This window comes from Mastacembelus armatus, chromosome 14 (genome assembly GCF_900324485.2).
Source record: "Mastacembelus armatus chromosome 14, fMasArm1.2, whole genome shotgun sequence".
Taxonomy (NCBI): Eukaryota; Metazoa; Chordata; class Actinopteri; order Synbranchiformes; family Mastacembelidae; genus Mastacembelus; species Mastacembelus armatus.
The window spans coordinates 3,550,031-3,575,785 of record NC_046646.1 but is presented as its reverse complement, the minus strand read 5'-3'; the positions used below and the strand labels follow the sequence as shown (position 1 = coordinate 3,575,785).

The 25,755-nt window shown below is 41.9% G+C and overlaps 1 protein-coding gene across 1 annotated transcript in view; it reads left to right on the top strand.

Annotated features, from left to right (window-relative positions):
• Window positions 1-25,755, top strand: part of dlg2 (discs, large homolog 2 (Drosophila)) — a 222,930-nt gene that overhangs the window by 144,845 nt on the left and 52,330 nt on the right. Inside the window, exons 7-11 of the mRNA XM_026328995.1 lie at window positions 14,015-14,068; window positions 15,140-15,190; window positions 16,162-16,286; window positions 19,344-19,513; window positions 19,733-19,869. Coding sequence (XP_026184780.1) covers window positions 14,015-14,068; window positions 15,140-15,190; window positions 16,162-16,286; window positions 19,344-19,513; window positions 19,733-19,869 — 537 coding nt within the window. The remainder of the gene's footprint in view (window positions 1-14,014; window positions 14,069-15,139; window positions 15,191-16,161; window positions 16,287-19,343; window positions 19,514-19,732; window positions 19,870-25,755) is intronic.

Here is a 25,755-nt window from a genome sequence, read left to right as displayed (position 1 = left end):
TACACGCTGTGAGGGCATGGGAATTCTCAAGAAGAGACTCTCAGTGGACATGCTGCGGGAGTGGGCCCAGGACCTAGGGAGCCCAAGGCCCAGTCTCAATTTGAGCACAGTGAAATGGCCCTCACTAGTTTCTGTCTGCAAGTGGAAACAGATTCTGACGGAGAAGATGAAGAATATACACTGTGGCAATGAGGGCGAAACACAGGTTAGAAAGTCTGGAGACTGATCAACATTTATTTGATACAAGCCTCAGTTATATACTTTAAGAATGTTCCAGGCTGTTGCACCTTTCTTTCAAGACTTTCAGCTAAATAATATGGTAAATTGGCCATACCTTATATGGTGTATTTGTAAGATACAAGCACAGTTTTACTTCAGTCTCTGTTTAACTGAACCCTACTAAGATTAAGTGTCTTCTTTAAGGACATCAAGAGATAGAAAGAAGAGATAAAGACGCAAATAAAAAGTACAAAGTCATATAAAAAGAACAAAAACAGAGTGGCATTAAACCAGAAAGCTCATGGGGAAAAATTATTTTAATCTTAACTAAAACAAAGTTATCTTTCAGTTTGTTTAACCACATTAAAGGACCACCCAAATGCAGTAAGCAACAACAATAAAACCTCTTAATTTACCCCCTTTTCATTTTCTTATCTGTTGTATAATTAGCATATAGCCTTCCTTTTTTGTAACAATCTGTCAAATCATCAACCACTGGCTTTCTAATGCTTCCACTGAGTTCTTTTTTCCACTGCTTCTGTGCTGTGTTATTAACAGAACAATAGCAATACTTATTTCTGTACTCTGTTTCGTATCATCCATTTTATACAGGAGCTTGAGCTTTAAGGCACAAATGTATATATATATTTTCACCTTATAATTGACTGTGTGGCAGGCAGCGAGTGAAGAGTACATGCTAGAGTATAGCTCATTATATATGGAGATTCAGGGAAAAGTCTAAATACAAGGAAACTTGAAGAACACTTCAAGGACTGGATGGGAAATGGCAGTTCACAGAACAGTGAATACAAAAGGGCCAAAAAACACGTGGTGCAGAAACAGAGACTGTCACAAGTGACACATTTTATCTATAGGATACTGAAGATGCTTGACATTGCACATAAAAATTAAATAAAAGAAACTGACACTCACATCCTGAGGAGGGCATGCATGTTAGACAATAACTAATAAAGACATATGGTTTTATTATCAGACCTCTACTTGAGTGCCTGAATTGGCTTTTCATGCCATATCCTGGCAGCTGGAGGAAGTAAGCAGATAAGCAACAGAGTTGGGGATGCATAGCTTACAAAGGATTTTGGGTGTGTACCATAAAGAATTACTGCAGTAGTGAATATAAATAGATGTAATGAAAATTTGCAGCAACAGAAGCAATGTGATGCTCTTGATATGAGGCAGATGTTCTGTGGTTTTGGTAAGGACTTTGGCACCTTTGGTGCCTGATGTCATTGTAACTTGTTGAAGAAGGTGGGTTTGAATCCATGATTTCATTTCAGTCAGACAGCTGGTCAGGATGGAGTGAATCAGAACTGCACAGGATTTACAGAGCCAAAACAATAGAAAATGTGTCACTGTCATTGTCACATGGATGGTGATAAAAATGTTGGCTTAAAGATTAAATAGAAAAAAAATTAGTGTTTTGTGACATTTTCGTGCTGCCAAATTAATGGTTGTCAGTGTCTGCATTTGGAATGCCCTGTTCAGTGGATGTGTGTCACCTTGAACTACATCTCACTGTGTTACACAGCCAACAACTAAAGGGAGGCCAGGATTTGTTTTCATCTTGGCACCTTGCAGATCATATAAAATCCCTCATACTCACACTCTTTGTATTGTATTGTTTATGAATGTGAAGCAGGCAACTGGTCTTTTCGATATGCTGAACGCAGCACAATGACAGTTTATTGTGTTAACTCACTCACACTTAAAACTCAACACAGTCGGGACACCTGTCATTACCCCCTTATCAAACCAGGCAAAATCCAGCTTACCCGGAAATAGTCTTCAGTCGTCTCAATGTCTTCATTTACAGTAAATCACTTCTGCTGTTTGCTCCAGTTCAGTTGTTTGTATACCATACTTTCCAGGAGAACTGCCAAAGCCTTTTTGGTAACTCTGATCTAAATGCACAATCAATATCAATATTGGTTTTCTTTCTGTTTTGGGAAATCGGCAGGAGCCCTCTGTTGTATAGCGCCAAATCACAACAAATCATCTCAAGGCACTTTACAAAAAAATAAAAAAAAACAACAAATCCCTTATGAGCAGCACTTGGCAACAGTGGAGAGGAAAAACTACCTTTAACAGAAGAAGAAACCTCCAGCAGAACCGGGCTCAGTTTGGGCGGCCATCTGCCTCGACCGGTTGGGGTGAGTGGATAGAGGAGAGAGAAATGAACAGCAACAATAAACAACAAATAGACACTGCAGGTTGGTGGGACCAGTAACTGCACATCAGCGATATACAGCTCCAGGACCAGGGACACCTGCAGAAGGAACAGAGAGAGAGAGAGAGAGAGAGAGGGAGAGAGAGCACAAAGTTAGTGACATTCAGTGGTGGAATATACATGTGGGCAAGGGGAGGTAGGGGAGGGTTTTGGGATAATATGGTACTATGAGGTCTTTAAGGTATGAAGGAGCTTGATCATGAAGAGATTTGTATGTGAGAAGGAGACTGTCTTTCTAATTAAATGCAGCTTGTTTTCATAGGCAGCTGAAGAAGCTCTTATGTTTGTTTCAAATTAATTTGTGGATATCATTTAATTTATATATGATCAATGTAGACAAATGTGTCTTTGAAAAAATGCTGAGTAATAATAATTTGCAAGGAGTGGGGCTTTTGTAAATGTCCTGTAGTCACACTCTGTGACTAAAAAACATGTCTTGTGTTGATGGCAACGGACAGAAAGTTTGTGTCAACAGTACAGAGATGATGTGTTCCTCAATTTAAAAGTCCTAAGTGGTACTTATCAACTTATCAACTTATTTATTACTAATACTGTATTGATAAATAGTAAACACTAAAGCTGAAAAAAACAAAGACCCAAAAGGAAAAGGGGAATTCAAATACTGTTGGGTGAATCTGTAGGAGGAGTAGGAGAATTCAAATATATACTAGAGATGGTATGAAAAACAGACAGGTTAAGACAGTTGAAATGACTGTTCCACTAAAAAAAAAACAACTGAAATTGTGCCTAATAAATTCATTTGCATGATTTGTGAATTGCTAATTAAAGATTCAAGTAAAAGCACTATGGATTAAACAAGTTGACTTGATTTTTTCTGGAATAATTGTGTATACCCTGAGGAGTCTTCTTTTGCACAGCTGAGATCAAATATACAATGCCCTGAGGAATTTCTGTTAACAGATGATTCAGGATGCCAGAATATGAAACTGAAAAGTGATGAATGAGTGGGCCAGAGAGAAAAATCCAAGCTTTAACTGAAGTACAATTATTCAGCAAAAAACTGAAATAACATTAACAAATAATTGACTTTATATGAAATCATGTGTGCCACAACACACATCTTAACACTTCGTACAACCACGTTTTGCCAACAAGACAGCACTTAATCTCCTCTAACATCTCACAAGGTTGGAGAATACAGAGAGAGGGATCTTTAACCATTCCTCTTTACACAATCTTTCCAGATCATCCAAGGTCTGGGGTCTTCTCTTATGCACTCTGCTTTTTAGTTCACCCCATAGGTTTTCAGTCAGGATGAGGTCTGGGGACTGAGATGGCCATTGGAGGAGCTTGATTTTATGTCTGCTGAACCATTTTTTAGTAGATTTTGCCACATATTTTGGGTCATTATCCTGCTGAAAGACCCAATAACAACCAATTTTACCACATCTTAATCAGGGGTGCCAATAATTGTGGAGGGCACTGTATGTGGATAAAATCTGATGAAGCTTCTTACAAGTTTGTGATGTGTTGACAAATTTTCTTGGGTCTTCTACTCTTTTTTGTTTGCTGTTGTTACTTCTTTCTTTTTAACATTCCTATAAGAAATTTGTACAAGTTTTGGTCTGACCAAAGATGCATTTATGACTACAGGGAGTTCTGGAGGGCAGAAGCAGGGCCAGGGACAGGTAGTTCTATATTAAGTGGTTTGTTACTCTTTTGAATTACCCTATTATTTTTATTAAAATTACATGATTTTCAACCATAGGATTAACATTTTGAAATATATACAAGCAAAATGATACTAAACATAACATTTCAAAATCAATATTTTAATATTCAAACACTATAAAGTTATGTTGTGGGTATACTTATTGGCTTTCTTTTGTTCTGGGTGTACCCTGAACTCTTCTACAAGTTGAATGTGTGTACTATCCAGGAGGCATCATGGTGATATGCATAATATACAGTGGTGTGAAAAAGTGTTGGCCCCCCTTCCTGATTTCTTGTTCTTGTTTGCGATGTTTGTCACACTTTGTTTCAGATCATCAAACAAATTTAAATGTTAGTTAAAGATAACACAAGTAAACACATCATGCAGTTTTTAAATGAAGGTTTTTATTATTAAGGGAAAACAAAATCCAAAACTACATGGTCCTGTGTGAAAAAGTGTTTGCCCCCCTGTTAAAACATAACTTAACTGTGATTTATCAGCCTTGAGTTCAATTCCTCTAGCCACACCCATGCCTGATTACTGCCACACCTGTTCGCAATCAAGAAATCACTTAAATAGGACCTGCCTGACAAAGTGAAGTAGACCAAAAGATCCTCAAAAGCTAGACAGCATGCCAAGATCCAAAGAAGTTCAAAAACAAATGAGAAAGAAAGTAATTAAGATCTATCAGTCTGGAAAAGGTTATAAAGCCATTTCTAAAGCTTTGGGACTTCAGCGAACCACAGTGAGAGCCATTATCTACAAATGGCAAAAACAAGGGGTCACAAAAGACCCCACAACAACATCCAAAGAACTGCAGGCCTCACTTGCCTCAGTTAAGGTCACTGTTCATGACTCCACCATAAGAGAGAAACTGGGCAAAAATGGTCTGCATGGCAGAGTTCCAAGACGAAAACCACTGCTGAGCAAAAACAACATAAAGGCTCATCTCAGTTTTGCCAGAAAACATCTTGATGATCCCCAAGACTTTTGGGAAAATACTATGTGGACTGACGAGACAAATTTGAACTTTTTGGAAGGTGTGTAAAAGTAACACCACATTTCAAAAAAATCATACCAACAGTAAAATATGGTGGTGGTAATGTGATGGTCTGGGGCTGTTTTGCTGCTTCAGGACCTGGAAGACTTGCTGTGATAAATGGAACCATGAATTGTGCTGTCTACCAAAAAATCCTGAAGCAGAATGTCCAGCCATCTGGTCGTGACCTCAAGCTGAAGTGAACTTGGGTTCTGCAGCAGGACAATGATCCAAAACACACCAGCAAGTCCACCTCTGAGTGGCTGAAGAAAAACAAACTGAAGACTTTGGAGAGGCCTAGTCAAAGTCCTGACCTGAATCCAGTTCATGCTCGAAAACCCTCCAATGTGGCTGAATTACAACAATTCTGCAAAGATGAGTGGACCAAAATTCCTCCACAGTGCTGTAACAGACTCATTGCAAGTTATCGCAAACGCTTGATTGCAGTTGTTGCTGCTAAGGGTGGCCCAACCAGTTATTAGGTTTAGGGGGCAAACACTTTTTCACACAGGGCCATGTAGTTTTGGATTTTGTTTTCCCTTAATAATAAAAACCTTCATTTAAAAACTGCATGATGTGTTTACCTGTGTTATCTTTGACTAATATTTAAATTTGTTTGATCTGAAACATTAAAGTGTGACAAACATACAAAAAAAAAAAGAAATCAGAAAGGGGGCCAACAATTTTTCACACCACTGTAGACACAGAGAATTTATACAAGAGGAGCACGATGGCTGAGTGGTTAGCACTGTTGCCTCAGAGCAAGTAGGGCCTGGTTTTGGAATCGGTCAGGTGTCTTTCTGTGTGGAGTTTGCATGTTCTCCCTGTGCTTGTGTGGGTTTTCTCTGGGTACCCGGCTTCCTGGTGAGGTTGTTTGTCTCTATGTGGCCCTGCAATGGACTGGTGACCTGTCCAGGGTGTACCACTGCCTTTCACGCAAAGAGAGCTGGGATAGGCTCCAGCAGATCCCTGTGACCCTGGTTAGGAATAAGTGGGTATAGATAATGGATGTGTGGATGGACTTTATACAAATGGTTTTTACACCAGATTTAGCACTGATTGTTACTGCAGCAGGGGACACAGCAGTTTCTGAAAGAGAGAGTCAGACAAAGAGTGTAAAAGGAACAGACATAATACAATACTTCAGATGATGAAAACCAGTAGTGGCAACAGTAAAGGATACTGTAACATTAAAACTGAAAAAAATAATTATGGAGTTCAGTGCTACAGCACAAGGAAAAACAGCAAAGTGGCATCCTATTATTTTGCATGTTTTATCATTCTGTTTTTTTCACTGGGCTTCTACCTGGAGAAGGCCACTTCTAATGGGTCACAACAGTTACAGTCCTGTTTTATATAATTAAAGCATTCACTAATACTTATCAAGGCCTTTATATTATTTTTTTGTTTTCAGGAATAATCTAGTCAACAGTAACATTCCATTGCACTTTTTACAAATAAAATTGCTTAGACTTTCTTACTGTTGACTTTACTTGCTCCATGGTAGCAGCATTACTGTATATTGTGATGCAAATTAATGTGGCCATTGTATCACTCTGTTCCCACAAAAGTTAGAGCACGATGTAAAATGTATAAAGACAATATATAAAATGTTGAAACTGAAAAATCAATTTTTTTGCAGGCTCATTTTAAATTTGATGCTAAAATGTTTGGACAGGAGGATATTTAGCACTGTGTTGCATCGCCTCTTCTTTCAGTTCAGTTCAATTCAGTTTATTTGTATAGCGCCAAATCACAATTCAATCATCTCAAGGCACTTTACAAAAAAGAAAAACCCAACAAATCCTTTATGAGCAAGCACTTGGTGACAGTGGAGAGGAAAAACTCCCTTTAACGGAAGAAAAAAACCTCCAGCAGAACCGGGCTCAGTTTGGGCGGCCATCTGCCTCGACCGGTTGGGGTGAGTGGATAGAGGAGAGAGAAAAGAACAGCAACAATAAACAACAAATAGACACTGCAGGTTGGTGGGACCAGTAACTGCACATCAGCGATAAACAGCTCCAGGACCAGGGACACCTGCAGAAGGTACAGAGAGAGAGAAAGAGAGAGAGAGAGAGAGAGCACAAACTAAGGAAGAGAGGAGGCACAAAATATGCTTTTATTTCAATGTGCTTGGATTTGCCAGAACAGACTTTTGATTGAGGTGACTGATTTTGTATTAGTCTAAATGTTAGAATGTTATCTAAGAGTTAAAAGTTATCTAAGAAGAGGACACAGACCTTACATGATCTTTACTGTTTTCAGCACTCCCCAAATAGTATGATTGGTGTTAATCTGGAACCACATCCTCCTAATGAAATACCTTTACCTATTTTTTGGTCTCCACCAACTCCTGCTTGTGTGTCTGCTGTTTGGTGCTGGCACGTACTGTGTAGTGCAGGGGTCTCCAATTCTGGTCCTTGAGTGCTACTGTCCTGCAGGTTTTTCAGCTGTCCCTGCCCTTCCAGGTTCTGATTGGCTGAAGACAAATGATCCAGGTAATCAACAGTAGGTAGGGCAGGGATATCTGGAAAACAAGCAGGAAAGTAGCACTTGAGAACCAAGGTTGGAGACCCCTGGTGTAGTGGATTCAGATCAGTGTTTTATTGAAAACAGTTTATGCTGGAGGTTGAGCTGTATTTTGCAGTAAAACAAAAACAATGAACTAAAAGAAGCTAAAGCACTCTGATGTCACAAACCTGTTTCTTAAAATCAGAATACTTAATTTTGCAAGATTTCAGCTTCTTGAATTTGACCATTCGGGTTATAGTTTATAGTTCAGTCTCCCACTGCCCAATAACTGTAGAAGGGGTGGACAAAAGCAACATGGCAACATCCATAACAACCAAAAATAGTGAGTGAATTGCCTTGATTCTCAAGGTGCGTAACGCTATGGATGACATCACACTGTATAGGTCCACCCCTATACATAATAATAATGATAGTATTGTATACAATAAAGTAGTGAGTATTGCTGTACATAGATACATCAAGGAAAATTACTCAGAACATGTAGCAATATAGTGTGAGTGTGTGAGGTTGTCTGTCTTTGTGTGTCTATATGTGGCCCTGTGATGGACTGGTGACCTGTCCAGGGTGTACCCCTGCCTTCCACCCGAGAGAGAGCTGGGATAGGCTCCAGCAGATCCCTGTGACCCTGAGCCAGGAAAAGCGGGTATAGAAAATGGATGGATGGATGGATGTAGCAATATATACAGACGCCTCAAAAACAATTGACAATAAAGTTGGCATCGCTTTCATCATTCCAGACTTGACTTTAATGCAGAAACAAATGATAACCTGGCTGTCTATATGGGTGAGTTAGTAAATTAAAAAGTATAAGCAAAGTATAATCAAAGCAGAAATGGGGAAAATGTGGCAAAAAAGATGGAATGAAGATAGCAAAGAATGCTTTTATCCCACTCTTCACCTGAAAATAGGGAAAACAAGGTTATGCATCTGTAGAAAGAGCAAAGAGGGGGACATCATTTCAAGAATGAGGTTTGGACACAGGGTTAAACAGCACATACAGTGGGTACGGAAAGTATTCAGACCCCTTTAAATTTTTCACTCTTTGTGTCATTGCAGCCATTTGCCAAAATCAAAAAAGTTCATTTTATTTCTCATTAATGTACACTCAGCACCCCATCTTGACAGAAAAAAACAGAAATGTAGAAATTTTTGCAAATTTATTAAAAAAGAAAAACTGAAATATCACATGGTCATAAGTATTCAGACCCTTTGCAGTGACACTCATATTTAACTCACATGCTGTCCATTTCTTCTGATCCTCCTTGAGATGGTTCTGCTCCTTCATTGGAGTCCAGCTGTGTTTAATTAAACTGACTGGACTTGATTAGGAAAGGCACACACCTGTCTATATAAGACCTTACAGCTCACAGTGCATGTCAGAGCAAATGAGAATCATGAGGTCGAAGGAACTGCCCAAGGAGCTCAGAGACAGAACTGTGGCAAGGCACAGATCTGGCCAAGGTTACAAAAGAATTTCTGCAGCACTCAAGGTTCCTAAGAGCACAGTGGCCTCCATAATCCTCAAATGGAAAAAGTTTGGGATGACCAGAACTCTTCCTAGACCTGGCCGTCCAGCCAAACTGAGCAGTCGTGGAAGAAGAGCCTTGGTGAGAGAGGTAAAGAAGAACCCAAAGAACACTGTGGCTGAGCTCCAGAGATGCAGTAGGGAGATGGGAGAAAGTTCCACAAAGTCAACTATCACTGCAGCCCTCCACCAGTCGGGGCTTTATGGCAGAGTGGCCCGATGGAAGCCTCTCCTCAGTGCAAGACACATGAAAGCCCACATAGAGTTTGCCAAAAAACACATGAAGGACTCCCAGACTATGAGAAATAAGATTCTCTGGTCTGATGAGACCAAGATTGAACTTTTTGGCATTAATTGTAAGCGGTATGTGTGGAGAAAACCAGGCACTGCTCATCACCTGCCCAATACAATCCCTACAGTGAAACATGGTGGTGGGAGCATCATGTTGTGGGGGTGTTTTTCAGCTGCAGGGACAGGACGACTGGTTGCAATTGAAGGAAAGATGAATGTGGCCAAGTACAGCGATATCCTGGAAGAAAACGTCTTCCAGAGTGCTCAGGACCTCAGACTAGGCCGAAGGTTCACCTTTCAACAGGACAATGACCCTAAGCACACAGCTAAAATAACAAAGGAGTGGCTTCGGAACAACTCTGTGACCGTTCTTGACTGGCCCAGCCAGAGCCCTGACCTAAACCCAATTGAGCATCTCTGGAGAGACCTGAAAATGGATGTCCACCAACGTTCACCATCCAACCTGACAGAACTGGAGAGGATCTGCAAGGAAGAATGGCAGAGGATCCCCAAATCCAGGTGTGAAAAACTTGTTGCATCATTCCCAAGAAGACTCATGGCTGTACTAGCTCAAAAGGGTGCTTCTACTCAATACTGAGCACAGGGTCTGAATACTTATGACCATGTGATATTTCAGTTTTTCTTTTTTAATAAATTTGCAAAAATTTCTACATTTCTGTTTTTTTCTGTCAAGATGGGGTGCTGAGTGTACATTAATGAGAAATAAAATGAACTTTTTTGATTTTGGCAAATGACTGCAATGACACAAATACTGAAAAATTTAAAGGGGTCTGAATACTTTCCGTACCCACTGTAGAAGGTAATAGGGAAGCATGACATGGGGAATTGTGAGCACTGTGGCGTAGAAGAAACAGTAGAGCATGTTTTAATATATTGCAATAAGTATCAGCAAGAAAGGCAATAGCGTTAAAGGGAATTGTGACCCAAAACAAGATTTTTGACGTGCGGATGAAGTCGAGCAGCTTTGTCACTTGATTTACTTATTGACAGAGGGCTGGCAGACAACTCTCTCTAGTTCCTGTCTGCTCTTCTCCATCCCATTATTCTCCTCTTTCCATCTTCCTTTTCCTCTCGCTCTCTCACCGCATTTACTCTCTTCCTCCACTCTTACTCTTACTCAGTTACTCATCAGTCATCTCATTCTATCCCTCTCTGCCTCTCTCTTCCCTCTTCCTCCCTCCCCTTTCTCTTATCCTTGTCCCACTTTAGAAGCTCTGATACATATGCAGACACACCCTCTGTACAGTACGGGGGGGGTAGTAGTATGTCCAAGAGGGGAACCTGTGACCTCTGGCCCTCTGAGTGTCTGTGACCAGAGCTGGCAGGAACCCTGTCAGGTAAAAGTTTGCTGTTATCAGAGTCATCAGCACTTGCCTACGAGGACCCACGAGCTGTTGCAAAGATTTGCACTTTGTCTGAGACTCTTAGAGTTAATCATAATTAGCATATATTGTGATATATGATTCTGTTGCTACTTTTTGGATGAAGAAAACTGGACTATTATGTCAGTTTGTCAATGACAGTACAGACTTCTGTCATTGAAATATGGTAGAAAATCTTCATTCTCTTACTCAGCAGTTTGAGAGTTCAACATTCATTGATGGTCTCATATGCAGTTTTCATGTAATATATTTTGAGATAAAATTATTTATGAGAATTTTTAAGCAATGCTTGTTTTGACCCTCAGAACTGGTGACCTATAGGATTTTTTCAGTTTTACTAATAAGAGACATTGTAGCATGAGTGCTTTGTTACCCACATCTACATCCATCCATCCATCCATTTTCTATACCCACTTATTCCTTAACCAGGGTCACAGGGATCTGCTGGAGCCTATCCCAGCTCTCTTTGGGTGAAAGGCATGGGTACACCCTGGACAGGTCACCAGTCCATCACAGGGCCACATAGAGACACACAAAGACAAACAACTACACACACTCACACTCACTCCTATGGGTACATCTACATCTACATCTCATCAAATTCATAAGTCAAAAGCGTTTCCTTATATTGGGTGTGTCATGTATGAGTAAATTGATACCAGACCCAAGAATACAGAATCAAAAGATACACCAGGTTTAGTTCTTATTTATTCAGCAATACTTTCAGATCTCAACAACATAGCTGTAGAAGCAGGCAAGAGTCGTGGATATTTAACAGAGAAGGATATTGGTGAAGAGTGTTCACAGCGAGTGGAAACCAGTATATTTAGACAGGCTTGGAGGCAGTAGGTGGGAATGGAGCATGAGGAGACCAGGAGTAAATTGACTGGCACAGAACCAGTCCTGAGAGCGTTGCACGAGGAAACTGAATTAAGTATGTTGGCGTGGAAAAGGAGCTGGGAGCGAGGCATGCTGGAACTAGGGTGAGTCGTAGAGGATGGACCATCAGATTATCTTGGTAATAACAGCGTGAACATCAGGCGTAAAGTGTTCTCTAGGTTAAAGACTCAGTAATGAAGATACACCTCATTGCTGACATCATGTGTCACAGGGTTCTGCTGTTACTCCGCAAAAGGACAACAAAAATGATGGCGAAGTCAGAAAAGGTCTGGTGCTGGTGTTTTATTGTGCTTTCCCACATAAGTGCAAGGTGAAAAAACAGTACAAAAAAAACAACAAAACACTGTGCAAACACAGATATCAAAGTTAGGAAAAATCCACAACCTACATCATTAACTGCACAGTATTTTATGGACCACTTTGATGACAGAATTGAGAATCTCTCAGCTTGTTTTTAGTGCAAGGTCCACCTCATGTGTCTTGGGTTTTGACAGCACTACTTAAGAAACTATCGTCTGTCTTTTTTCAAAGCATTGTAAACATTTTTAACTTTTTTGTTCTGGCATAGTCCCATCTAATTTTAAATTAGCCACCATCACTTCTCTATTAAAGAACCTGCACCTTCATCACAGCGCCCTTGGAAATTGCTGACCAAGGGTGTTATCATTTTTATCTAAGTTATTGGAACAATTATCATGAACAATTTATCCACTTATCTCAATAGCAACAATATGTTAGGCTACTTCAATCAGCATACTGTAGCTCATGCTCCACTGATAAGGTCCCCAGTGACCTCCTAATGAATTTTGATTGGAACTGTCACTAAGCATTACTTCTCTTAGCTCTCAGCGCAGCATTTTATACTATTGACCACAAGGTACTCTTACAGCGGTTAGAGAATGATTTTTACATTAAAGGAACAACTTTAAACTGGTTGCAGTCCTACCTGTCTAATAGGAATCAACGTGCCTCATTTAAGAACACATAATCTATTGTCTCTGCCCTTCACTTTGGTTTACCACAAGGCCCTGCAACAGACTGGTGACCTGTCCAGGGTGTACCCCTGCCTTTCACCCAAGAGAGAGCTGGAATAGGCTCCAGCAGATCCCTGTGACCCTGGCTTTCAGGAAAAAGTGGGTATAGAAAATGGATGGATGGATGGATGATCTCCAACAATATCTCCCTGTTAGTTTCAATACTTTCCCTGTCAATAAATTTGGACATTGCCTCTTGGACACTGCTCAGCAATTGTTTCACTTCAGTTAATCTTGAGATTGCACAGAACTTCCTTCACCAAAATGGTGAGAAAACTGTTTTTGCTAACCTGCCCTCCACATATGGTGCCTCTTTGCGACCCCTACACTTTAACTCTTGGGAACTGCACTTTTAAACTGCACATTTAAACAAACTTCTCTAAGTCTGGATTATTTTCGACCTGGCACGCTCATTCATTTCCACACATCAAAGGGTTAACCAAAGGAGCATTCAACCAACTTCATGCTATGTTTTCTTTTCTGGTCTTCCAAAGTCTTGCCATAGAGGTTTCCAGACTGTCCAGAATAGTGCTGCCATGTTAATTACTGGTACTCGAAAATTTGATTATAGCATTCTCCCATTCTTGCCTCCCTACACTGGCTACCTGTGCATTTCAGAGCTGATTTTAAAGTGTTTCTGTTTTTAAGAAAAGACTGAACACATTCTTATTTTCCTGTGCCTTTGATTAAATTATTACTAATTATTTATTATTTTAGTTTCATTATAGTGCATCTATTTTAGCTTTACTACTTTGTAGACTTTATTCATTTTTAGCAATTTATTTTTCTTGATTTTAATTGTTGATTTTAATTGTGGTCATTGTACAGTGTGTTGGGATATATTTGTTTGTGAAATTCAATTTTAACAATAAAATTAAATAAAACTAAGCCCATCATCAGCTATAAGAACTACCAGTGCTGCGAGAGAAGTGAGTGTCTATGGTGCAAATGGAAGTCTGTTAAACTGATGATGCAGTTATCAACAAGCTGGACATACTTATGGAAAGTAGAGCACTGATGGGCCCAGGTGTCTGTTTCTTACTTAACCCTGAGTCTCTCTCTCTCTCTCTGTTTCGTGTGTGTGTGTGTGTGTCTCCCTTCCAAAAAAAAAACCCTTCCCCCTCTGTCTCTCTCTCTCATGCTTATAGGCCAGCCCTGCCCCAATAATTGTCAACACAGACACTTTGGACTCAGTTCCTTATGTAAGTTTGAATTTTTGTCTTTTGGGATGCATCTATTAGTCTTAGTAGATCAAATTATTTAAGCAAGTAACATTTGAGTAGGAGCATATAAATAAACACAGCCCTTTCTGCTGTACTATTATGATGTGAGAGTAAGTGGAATTTTCGAACAGTTTAATTATCTTTGCAAAACAAATAAGGTTGCAGAGCTGAATTATTCATATTTGCCATACATAAAAGACCAAAGACTTTCTAAAGACCTTTATCTCCAGTACTTTTCACACTGTTTTACATGAAGCTCTAGTACAAAAAAGCTGTTAAGAGCTAAAGATGCTAATCTCTGATTTGTGAAGAAATGAGGACAGATGAGCATCTGCCTCTGTATTTTTTCAAATATCATTTACTTTTATTTTGACACTGTGATAGAGCGTTGCCCATAAACTGAAGAGTCAAGATTTTATCATGCAGTGAAAACATCTGTGTCAATGATGTTGCTATTTTATGCTTCAGGTCTTGATTTCACATTAAGTTCTGTGATCTGAATGTTACTCAGAAATTGTGTATATCTTGGAATATGATATTAATATGCACACATGTTAATCCAGTTATGAATAATGATGATGGAATGGAATAATAATGATGGAAGTACTCAGTGCTAATTAATCATCTCAGTAAGATACAGGATGAGACTGACTGCTCTGTAGCAAGCTTCCACGTTGTAAAATTGCTGATGTTGATTAACCATCACTTAAAATTCCTTTCCTTGACGTGGGGCCTATTTAGCACAGAAAGTTTAAAAAATCCTGCAAAGTACCTGTCATCTTTAAGTATGTAGAGTTTGCCCCAGTATGGAGCCAATGCCTAACACCATACTCTATAAAATATAATTTAATGCAATTACTCAACAGCACAGGCGTGCATTTTCATTTTAAAGCAGTTTTTGAAGGACTAAATGATGGAGTGTATATCTTGGCTCAGTCTGTTTTGTGTGTGTGTGTGTGTGTGTGTGTGTGTGTGTGTGTGTGTGTGTGTGTGTGTGTGTGTGTGTGTGTGTGTGTGTGTGTGTGTGTGTGTGTGTGTGTGTGTCTTCAGATCAATGGCACAGAAATTGAATATGAGTTTGAGGAAATCACTCTAGAGCGGGTGAGTATCTCAGATCCCACAGCTGTGTTTGACCTCAGACACTGTAGAGTGAAATGGTCTCCTGAAGGTCTTAAACTACACTCCAAAACAGAGGCAAATTAAAACATTTCTGCTGCCTCACAATAGGACCAGCACACAGTGTGCAGCTTGGTAATCTGTCTCTTTATCATGAGTTACTATCTAAAATGGATGTGGTGGGACTGTAAATCTCTCTATAATATGTGTGGTTAGCACCTTTATATGTTGAGGTTGACTTTTAGACTTTTTTTATACCACCATATCAAAGTGACAACTAGATTTAACATGGTTTTTTCATGTTTTAAGACAGGTATGGAGCTGTTTTATCCCCCACAACCCTGTAAAACAATATGTCTGCTATAGCAGATGTGGCACAGCTGGCATGAGCTTGTGAATGAATCTGTAACAAAGCTGGAAATATTGGCTACCTGGATACTAAATAGTGCAGAGTGCAAGAGGTTATGACAGCTCCAGTACAGTCAGGAGCAGAGAAAAAGCCAGACCAAGAGGTGATCATCACTGACTTCAGAGAGACAAGACTTAATACAAACAGTAGTCACTCTCCATCCATACTGCAGGACCAGGATGTTTCTCATCTTCCATCAGCTAAAAGCTCACAGGCCTGTGTCTGAGCCCCTCAAACTGTCACCCTGGAGAGCTGAACCTTGTTTTTTGAGTCATTGTTCCACCTTGCAAACTCAGCAGGTTTGTAATTAAGATAAGCCAATTGCCATGAAACAACAATTGGCCATACCTATGATCAACCAGAGCCTGTTTGTTGTCCACAAATACAAGAATCATGTTCTATGCTGTTCTATGTTAGCATTTGACTATTTCTATAATAGCATACTAAACACAGCCCAATGAAAACAGCTGTTTTCACACTGTTAGAAATATGCTATTATTTTGTCTGCACAATGCCTTTCATCACTGATTGCTTTCCATGGCCACAGGGTAACTCAGGGTTGGGCTTTAGTATCGCTGGAGGGACAGATAACCCACACATTGGTGATGACCCCGGCATTTTCATCACCAAAATCATCCCTGGAGGTGCTGCAGCAGAGGATGGACGTCTGAGGTGAGTCACTGGATTTCAAACAGGCTAAAAAATCTTGTTTTCAAAATATTAGAAAATAAATCTCCTTAAAAAAGATGACTTACCTCACCATTCACTGGGGGCAAGCTGTTTTACTGCTTTACGCCTCCAAAACAGCACCTCAAAAATATTTCATAAAAACATATTTGAGATACAGCATCAGTATAATTTTTTGTTGTGTCATGTATTTTGAAATGTACTGAGGACCAAAACCTAGAGCCTGAATAGCATATGGCGTTATGACATTATGAAGTGTTCAAACAATTTTGTCTGTACTATTTATATAAATATATGAAAGTAGAAATTTAAAATTTAAAATTTAAATTTAAATTGCTGAAAATTGTTTCTGTAATTGGTTATCACTGGCACCTCCCAGCAAGTCCCTTTTAACCCTGGGGCCTTTCTGTGTGGAGTTTGCATTTTCTCTCTGTCTGTATCAGTTTACTGTGGGTACTTCTGCCTCTTCCCACAGTCAGAACACATGCAGTTTGGGGTTAGGTTACTAAGTGACTCTAAATTGTCGGTAGGGGTGAATATGAGGATGAGTGTTTTTCTGTATGTGTCAGACTGGTGATCTCCCCCAATGTCAGCTGGGATTGGCTACCACCCACCGCAACCCTGAATTGAATAAAGTGGTATAGAAAATGTATGGATGGATGGATTATTGTATCTCTGTATAGATACAATACAATCTTTGTTTTTGTTTTAATGGGTCACTGATGATCTGGTCACTTGGCATTAGGTATATACAGTATAGTATGGTGTGTGATATAACTATAATAAAGACAAGAAGAAAGAAAGACAATAATGGAGAGCAGCACTATGCTCTGGCTGGTCTGTGGCGCTGTGCTCTGGCTGGACCTCGGCGTTCGGCTCCTGCGGGACAGCTGGAACTGGGGTTAACCCCTTCTGATGGAGACGTCTCCGGCATCGAGGTCGCAGGAAACTTGGGCTGAGAACTTAGGGGATCAGGCTGAGAACCTGGTGGCTCAGACTCGTCGGGCCGGAACGGCTCTGGCTCCAGCTTGTTGGGCCAGTGCGACGGCTGGAGAGTGCCGGACTCTGGCTGGCCTGCGCCGGACTCTGGCTGGGGAGTGATGCTGGACTCTGACTGTCCTGCAGCGTCGGCGCTGTGTTCTGGCTGGCCTGCTGCGGCTCTGGTTGGGCTCTGGCTGGCCTGCAGCTGTGGCGGCATTGGGCTCTGGATGGCCTGAGGTGGTGGTGGCGTTGGGCTCTGGCTGGCCTGCTGTGGTGGCATGCACTGGCTGGCCTATGGCGGCGCTGGGCCCTGGCCGGAAGGCGATATTCGGCTCTGGCAGGGCAGCAGCGTTGCACAGCGGGAGCTAGGGTTGGTCTCTTCCGGCAGAGATGTCGCTGGCATCGAGACTGTGGGGGTGGAGACTCGGGCTAGGGACATGAGGGCTCAGGCTGCGGCCCACGTGACTCGGGCTCAGGCTGCGGCCCACGTGACTCAGACTGAGGGATTGGTGGCTCAGGCTTAGCGACCGTTGTCTCAGACTGAGGGACTGGTTCTGGCAGACTGGCTAGAGATTCTGGCTGCTGCGGCTCTGGAGGCTCTGCGTGCAGCTCTGAAAGGTCTTCTAGTTGTGGCTGCAAGACGCTGGGTTCGAGCTGCATGGCAGGAGCTTCAGTGGTGATGACTCCTTTTGGCCACTGAGGACTGAGGTGCTGGAGAGAAGCCTCAGTGGAGACTCTGCTATCAGCGCACTGAGGTTCTGGAAGCAGGACTGGGGCCTCAGCGGGTACGCTGTCATCTGCGCACTGGGTTTCTGGAAGCAGGACTGGGGCCTAAGCGGGGACGCTGTCGTTGGTGCACTGAGGTCCATGCAGCTGAATGGGAGGAGCCTCAGCGGGAACAGCATCGACAGCACACTGAGGTTCTGGGGTCTGCCTCTTCGGGCGGTGACACTGTCGTCGAGGCGGCAGGAGAGGAGAGTCTGGTAGTGACAGAGACTCTGGCTGCGGCTCTGGAGAATCTGGCTGCAAAAAAGCAGCTCTGGACTCCGACAAGAAGGCAGCTCTGGGCTGCGACACTGGAGACTCTGGCTGAGAAAGTGGGGGAGAGTAGAAAGCTGCAAGGGGGTAACACAGCCCCCAGGCCAAGCCATTGGGAACCTGCAGGTGATAGCACTCCTCCATCAGGGAATGAACCGTGGTGACGTGCGATCCGCTTCTTCAGCCCCGAACACTTCCCAATATTCCTGGGCGTCCCAGGAGCCTGAAGATCAGTCTATCCTCCCTGGTTGCTGGGTCCATGCTATCCTCCCTGGTTGCTGGGTCCATGCTGGCCGGATTATTCTGTTCCGTTTTCCTGGAGGGGGAATGAAGGACACTGGACCCAAGTGCAAACTAAAGAGTCATTATTTCAGACAGAGTACAAAACATAAAGGAAATCTTACTAAACGAGGACAGAACAAAAGACAAAGGAGCCAGCATACGTACTACTGTAGCGCAGTGAGGTACGCCTGCAGCGACAATCTCAGGTAAGGCATAAACAAAGGAACAAACACAACAGGTGCGAACAGGGACAATAATCCAGCACCAAACAAAGGGAATGACCTCCTATAAATAGAGTCCGGAGATGACAGGTAATAGGGCACAGGTGTGCCTCGTTAACCTGACTGAGTCCAAGCTGCCAGAATTCCCCTTGGCCACACTGGAACAAAAATCAAAATAAAAGTCCAGAGAAGGAAGTCTGACCCTGGACCATAACAGCACAGTCATCAGATGTGTTTGTTTGTCTGCAGGGAGATGCAAAAATAGGACAGCTCTCTATATTGTAAACATGTATTCATAAAGTTGCCATTTATTTATTTTAACCTAGTATTTGTTAATTTATTTAGTCAAGTTTACCCATGTTTCTTTTAAATAAACATATTCATTTCTTGTCAAACTGTTTAAGATTATCTCATCATAATTGTGATAACATGACATTCAATAAAAGCATGGCTGAAGTTTTTACAAAAAGATAGAGCAGCCTTAAATAACCTAAATTCACAAATCCTGTTCTTCTTCCAGAGTAAATGACTGCATCCTGCGGGTGAATGATGCTGATGTGTCTGAAGTTTCGCACAGTAAGGCAGTAGAAGCCCTGAAGGTAGCAGGATCTATTGTCAGACTATATGTGCGACGCCGCAGGCCAATGCTAGAAACCATAATTGAGATCAAACTCATCAAAGGACCAAAAGGTGGGCTCAGACTCAGTCCTGAATATTGAAGACGTATAAAATTGCATACAGATTGATTATGACTAACAGTTAGTAATATTTGCTTCAGTTCTGAGGCTGATGCTAATGTAAATCAATGGGTATTGGTAATCATTCAAATTAAGAGAAGTGAAATCTGCCAGATATATAGCCAAGAAACTAACTAACTACTTTAAAATATGCAAACACACACATACGCAGGACTGGGCTTCAGTATTGCAGGTGGAGTTGGAAACCAGCACATCCCCGGTGACAACAGCATATATGTCACCAAAATCATTGATGGCGGGGCAGCACAGAAGGATGACAGGCTACAAGTTGGAGACAGATTGTTAATGGTGAGTACCAAGTATGAATGCCACACACATGTATGAATGCCATGTGTCAGACTTGCAACAGGATCTCGTAAAGGTTTGACTATACCTGCATACACACTGTTTTCAGATAATCTGATGAGTTGGGTAGAGTTATTTATGATGGGAATTACATGATGTCACTAAACATTAGAAACTAGTAAGACCTGACATCAACAAAAGATAATTGGGGTAGGAAGTTGTTACCCAAGTGAAAAATATATTGTTTCATATTTAAATTATACTATTAGCATATGAAGTGTCCTAAAAAGTTTACAAAGTGTATTTGTGCTTGTGTTGAAACATAGTAAAAGTATATTTTTGGTAAGTCTCCAAAGTACAAGATACAAAAAAGCATATTCTGAGTTTTGCAAAGTATACTATATCAATATTAATTAGTAATTTAGCATATTTCTTAAACGTTCACTTTAAACATATTTATAATTATATTTTGTTATGCTTTCCAAAAGTATTTTAAATGACTAATACAAAAAAGCATATTCAAAGTAAATTTTTGCAAAATATATAGAATTGTTATCATTACTTAATTAGTAATTTAGCATATTTCATAAAAGTTCACTTAACTTTAAACATATTTGCATGGAAATTTAGCTATGTTTTCCAAAAGTATGTTAAATTGGCAGAAATGATAAAGGCGAACCATGTTTCTCAAAACTGCACCACGTGATATGACATAGGCAGAGGAAGAAGTAGAACTTGGCTAATTGTTGCTGGTAGTGGTTATTGAGTGGTCACGTTGGACCGAATCTGAATTAGTTGTTGGACCGGACTGAACCATATTAGCTACAGCCTAACCCCACAAGGACACCTGTCCTGTTCTCTACTCATTCTCCTGACACCACAGCTCAAGTTCTCTCCTGTGCCCATTGTTTCTTATTCTTGGCTGTCCATGCTTGTGCATGTTAGTACTAGTAATACTGTGTAGTTTTGGTACATTCAAAACTACTACATGTAGGCTACTTTAGAAGTTTACTTTTTAAATGTTAAATATCATTATACTTGAAGTTGTGTTAAAATGAAACCACTTAAGTTAAAATTAATGCACTGGAAGCTGCACTATAAATCTGCTTTAGTACATTAAAAATATATTTTTTAGGTATTATTGTGTATTTTTGTAGGTATTATTGTGTACTTGTTTATTAAAATAGTACACTACTGTTAAAATGTGTGTTCAAAACAAATAAATAATTTATTTCACAATGTCCTATTTATATTTATTATTTGAATAAATACACACATTATTTGAATAAATAAAGGCAATTTTATAATATGACCATGAAATTGCAAAATAATGCAATGAATGTATGCAATTCAGCTCATTATTCTCTTTTAAAAATGTGCTCATTGATATGAAATATTACTTCAAATATTGTTTCATTTCACATTTCACTTGTTTCCAAAATAACACAAACCCCACTCTTATTGCAAACCACACTCTTTTTTAAAATTCTACCTGTTTTGACGTCAAAATCAAATTTTTCCAATGTTGGCTTTTATTTCACAATGCTGTTACCCCCAGTGTCCTTTTTACTTCATAATGCAGTATTTCAGTAGAATGACAATCACCAGTTATGTGCTGAGGATTACAGCAAACATTTTAGCTAACCGCTATATCTCAAATTTTTGTCCCAGAAAACACTGATGTTTGCAGTACTTCAACCGGGATTTTAAGAGGTGGACAGTCAATATACAGAGACAGCTGCTCCTGGGCAAATTGAACACGGTGCTCAATTGTTCTTAAGAAAGTGTTGTGGTGCTAACTTCCTGATGAGCAACTATCATGCCGAGTATTTAAAAAATATTGTCCAACCGGCTCAAAACAGTATCTCCTGAGAAACTGTTGCTTCCTATTTTATCTGCTAAACTAAGCAAAACATCACACAGACTGCTCCAGTCTGTCGTCACTCATTACTCACTCGTTACCTAGCTAGCATGTAGCTGTAAGGGCCAAGAGGAGCAAGTAATGACTACCACATGAGCAGCCAATCGTAACTGGTCCCACCCAGGCCTTGATGTAAGGATAATGTCATTCTGCTGAAAAACTGCATTATTAAATAAAAACAGAAAATTGTGTAAGGCTACCTGAAGTGGGCCCCCGTCCACCAGAACCAAGTGACCTCATCACATCCACAATGAAAGATGTGAAGGCAGTGGAGTGTGTCCATGTTATAAATAAAAGAATTCTTTTTTTAAAGAATTCTTTTTTTAAAGAATTATTTTGGACACATGGACACACACATATATATATATATATATATATATATATCACCCCTATGGGTCGTGTGTGTCTTCCTCAATCTCGGGTCCTCTACCAGAGGCCTGGGAGTTTGAGGGTTCTTCGCAGTATGTTAGCTGTTCCTAGCACTGCGCTCTTCTGGACTGAGAGCTCTGATGTTGTTCCTGGGATCTGTTGGAGCCACTCTCCCAGTTTGGGGGTCACAGCCCCGAGGGTGCCGATTACCACGGGGACCACTGTTGAACTTCACCTTCCACATCTTTTCTAGCTCTTCTTTAAGCCCTTGGTATTTCTCCAGCTTCTCATGTTCCTTCTTTCTGATGTTGCTGTCACTTGGGATCGCTACATCTACCACTACGGCTTTCTTCTGTTGTTTGTCCACCACTACTATGTCCGGTTGTTTAGCCATCACCTGTTTGTCGGTCTGTATCTGGAAGTCCCACAGGATCTTAGCTCGGTCATTCTCCCTCACCTTTGGAGGTGTGTCCCATTTTGACCTTGGGACCTCCAGCCCATACTCGGCACAGATGTTCCTGTACACTATGCCGGCCACTTGGTTATGGTGTTCCATGTACGTTCTGCCTGCTAGCATCTTACAACCTGCTGTTATGTGCTGGATTGTCTCAGGGGCATCTTTGCACAGCCTGCACCTGGGGTCCTGCCTGGTGTGGTAGACCCCGGCCTCTATCGATCTTGTGCTCAGGGCCTGTTCTTGTGCTGCTACGATCAGTGCCTCTGTGCTGTCTTTCAGTCCAGCTTTTTCCAGCCACCGGTAGGACTTTTCGATATCAGCCACTTTTTGGATCTGTCGATGGTACATGCCGTGCAGGGGTTTGTCCTGCCATGACGGTTCTCGCTCTTCTTCCTCTGCATCGGGCTTCTGTTGCCTGAGATATTCACTAAGTATTCCATCGCTTGGGGCCATCTTCCTGATGTACTCATGGATCTTGGCTGTTTCATCTTGGATGGTGGCTCTGACGCTCACCAGTCCCCGGCCTCCTTCCTTCCTCTTAGCGTACAGTCTCAGGATGCTGGATTTGGGGTGAAGTCCTCCATGCATTGTGAAGAGCTTCCTTGTCTTGACATCCGTAGCTTCTATGTCCTCTTTTGGCCAGCTTATTATGCCAGCGGGGTATCTGATGACCGGCAGGGCATAGGTGTTGATGGCTTGGACCTTGTTCTTCCCATTTAGCTGACTTCTTAGGACTTGCCTTACTCTCTGTAGGTATTTGGCTGTGGCTGCTTTCCTTGCGGCTTCTTCTTGGTTCCCATTTGCCTGTGGGATTCCAAGGTACTTGTAGCTCCCCTCAACATCCGCTATGCTGCCTTCTGGGAGTTCAACTCCTTCAGTCCTGACAACCTTCCCTCTCTTTGTTATCATTCGACCACACTTGTCCAGTCCGAATGACATTCCAGTGTCGTTGCTGTATATCCTGGTGGTGTGGATCAGTGAGTCGATGTCTCGCTCAGTCCTGGCATACAGCTTGATGTCATCCATGTACAGGAGGTGGCTGATAGTTGCCCCATTTCGCAGTCGGTATCCAAAGCCCGTCTTAGTGATGATCTGGCTGAAGGGGTTCAGGCCTATGGAGAACAGCAGCGTGGACAGAGCATCTCCTTGGTAGATGCAGCACTTGATGGAGACTTGTGCTATCGGCTTGAGGTTGGCTACTAGGGTTGTTTTCCACAGTCCTATTGAGTTCCTTATGAAGGTTCTTAGGGTCCTATTGATGTTGTACAGCTCCAGGCATTCCAGGATCTATGTGTGAGGCATTGAGTCGTAGGCTTTCTTGTAGTCAATCCAGGCGGTGCACAGGTTGGTCTGCCTGGTTTTACAGTCTCGAGCGACCGCTTTATCCACCAGTAGTTGATGTTTTGCTCCCCTGGTGTCCTTACCCATTCCTTTCTGGGCCCCGCTCATGTATTGAGCCATGTGCCTACTCATCTTAGCCGCTATGATGCCCGACAGGAGCTTCCAAGTTGTGCAGAGGCAGGTTATTGTAGTTGTAGACGGTAGTTGGATGGGACTGCTCCCTTCTGGGGGTCCTTCAGGATCAGGACTGTCCTGCCTTAAGTTAGCCACTCTGGATGAGTCCCATCCATTAGCAGCTGGTTCATTTGAGCTGCCAGGTGCTCAAAGAGGGCAGTTAGCTTCTTTAGCCAGTAGGTGTGGATCATGTCAGGCCCCGGTGCTGTCCAGTTCTTCATGTTTGAGACCCTTTCTCGGATATCTGCTGTTGCGATGGTTACTGGTTCCTGTTCAGGGAGGTTGCTGTGGTCTGCTCTCAGGTCTGCCAGCCACTGGGCATTGGTGTTATGTGATGCCTCCCTCTCCCATATGCTTTTCCAGTATTGTTCAGTCTCCAGCCTTGGTGGGTCTGCTCTCGTGTTACTGCCCCCCCACTGAGAGTACACTTTGGATGGTTCGGTGGAGAACATCCTGTTTATTCTCCGTGCTTCTATTTCTCTGGTGTACCTCTTCAGGCGTGTGGCCAGGGCTGTGAGTCGTTGTTTGGCAGTCTCCAGGGCCTCAGGTATGGACAGCCTGCTGTATTTCTTACCCAACTTCATCCCCCTTCTCTGCAGTTCTGATAGTTGGCTAACTTCTCTCCGTGTTGCCCTTATTTTTGCCTCTAACCTCCTTCTCCATGCAGGGTACTGCTCCTTGGTGGTGGAATGTATTTTGTGGCCAAGCATCTCAAGGTTCACTGTTGCCGTGGTGTATATCAGCTTGTTGGTCTCGGTGATGTTCACAGTGGGGATTGTTCGTAATGCTGCATTCACATCTTCTAGTAGACTTTCAGAGAGTACTTCACTTAGTCTTGGTAACCTGCAGAGGTTCCAGGTGTCCATCTTGCCTACGATCTTCACTCTCAGGTCAGCTGCTCTTGTGTTGAGTGTGTCGGGGCTTGTCATGGGGGGTGGTGTTGTTTCCCCCCTGACCTGGTGTCCTGGCTCCCCCTTGCCGCACCATTTGTGTTGTATTTCTTCAATCTCTAGTTGTGATAGCAGCTGCCGTTTGCGGATGTTGGAACACTGAGCTACTAGATGCTTTGGCCCTAGTGTGGATGGTCTTCTATGTCATGGGTATAGACAATTGGCGACAGTAGAGAGGAAAAACTCCCTTTCACAGAAAAAAAAACCTCCAGCAGAACCGGGCTCAGTTTGGGCGGCCATCTGCCTCGACCGGTTGGGGTGAGTGGATAGAGGAGAGAGAAAAGAGCAGCAGCAATAAACAACAAATAGACACTACAGGTTCGTGGGGCCAGTAACTGCACATCAGCGATATCCAGCTCCAGGACCAGGGACACCTGCAGAAGGTACAGAGAGAGAAGAGGACAGAGACAGAGAGAGCACAAACTACAGGATGTGTACATTAATGGAAAGTTGAATGGAAGGAAACAATGTGGTAGAAAAAGGAGCACGAGCAACAGGAATAACCGCAGCCTTGAAAGGATTGTGAAACGAAGCCCATTCAACAATTTTTGGGAGATTCTGTAACTGGAGTCAGTGTTCAAGAGCCACCTTGCACAGACATATCCAGGACATGGGCTACAACTGTCACATTTCTTGTATCAAGCCACTCTTGAACCAGAGACAACATCAGAGGCATC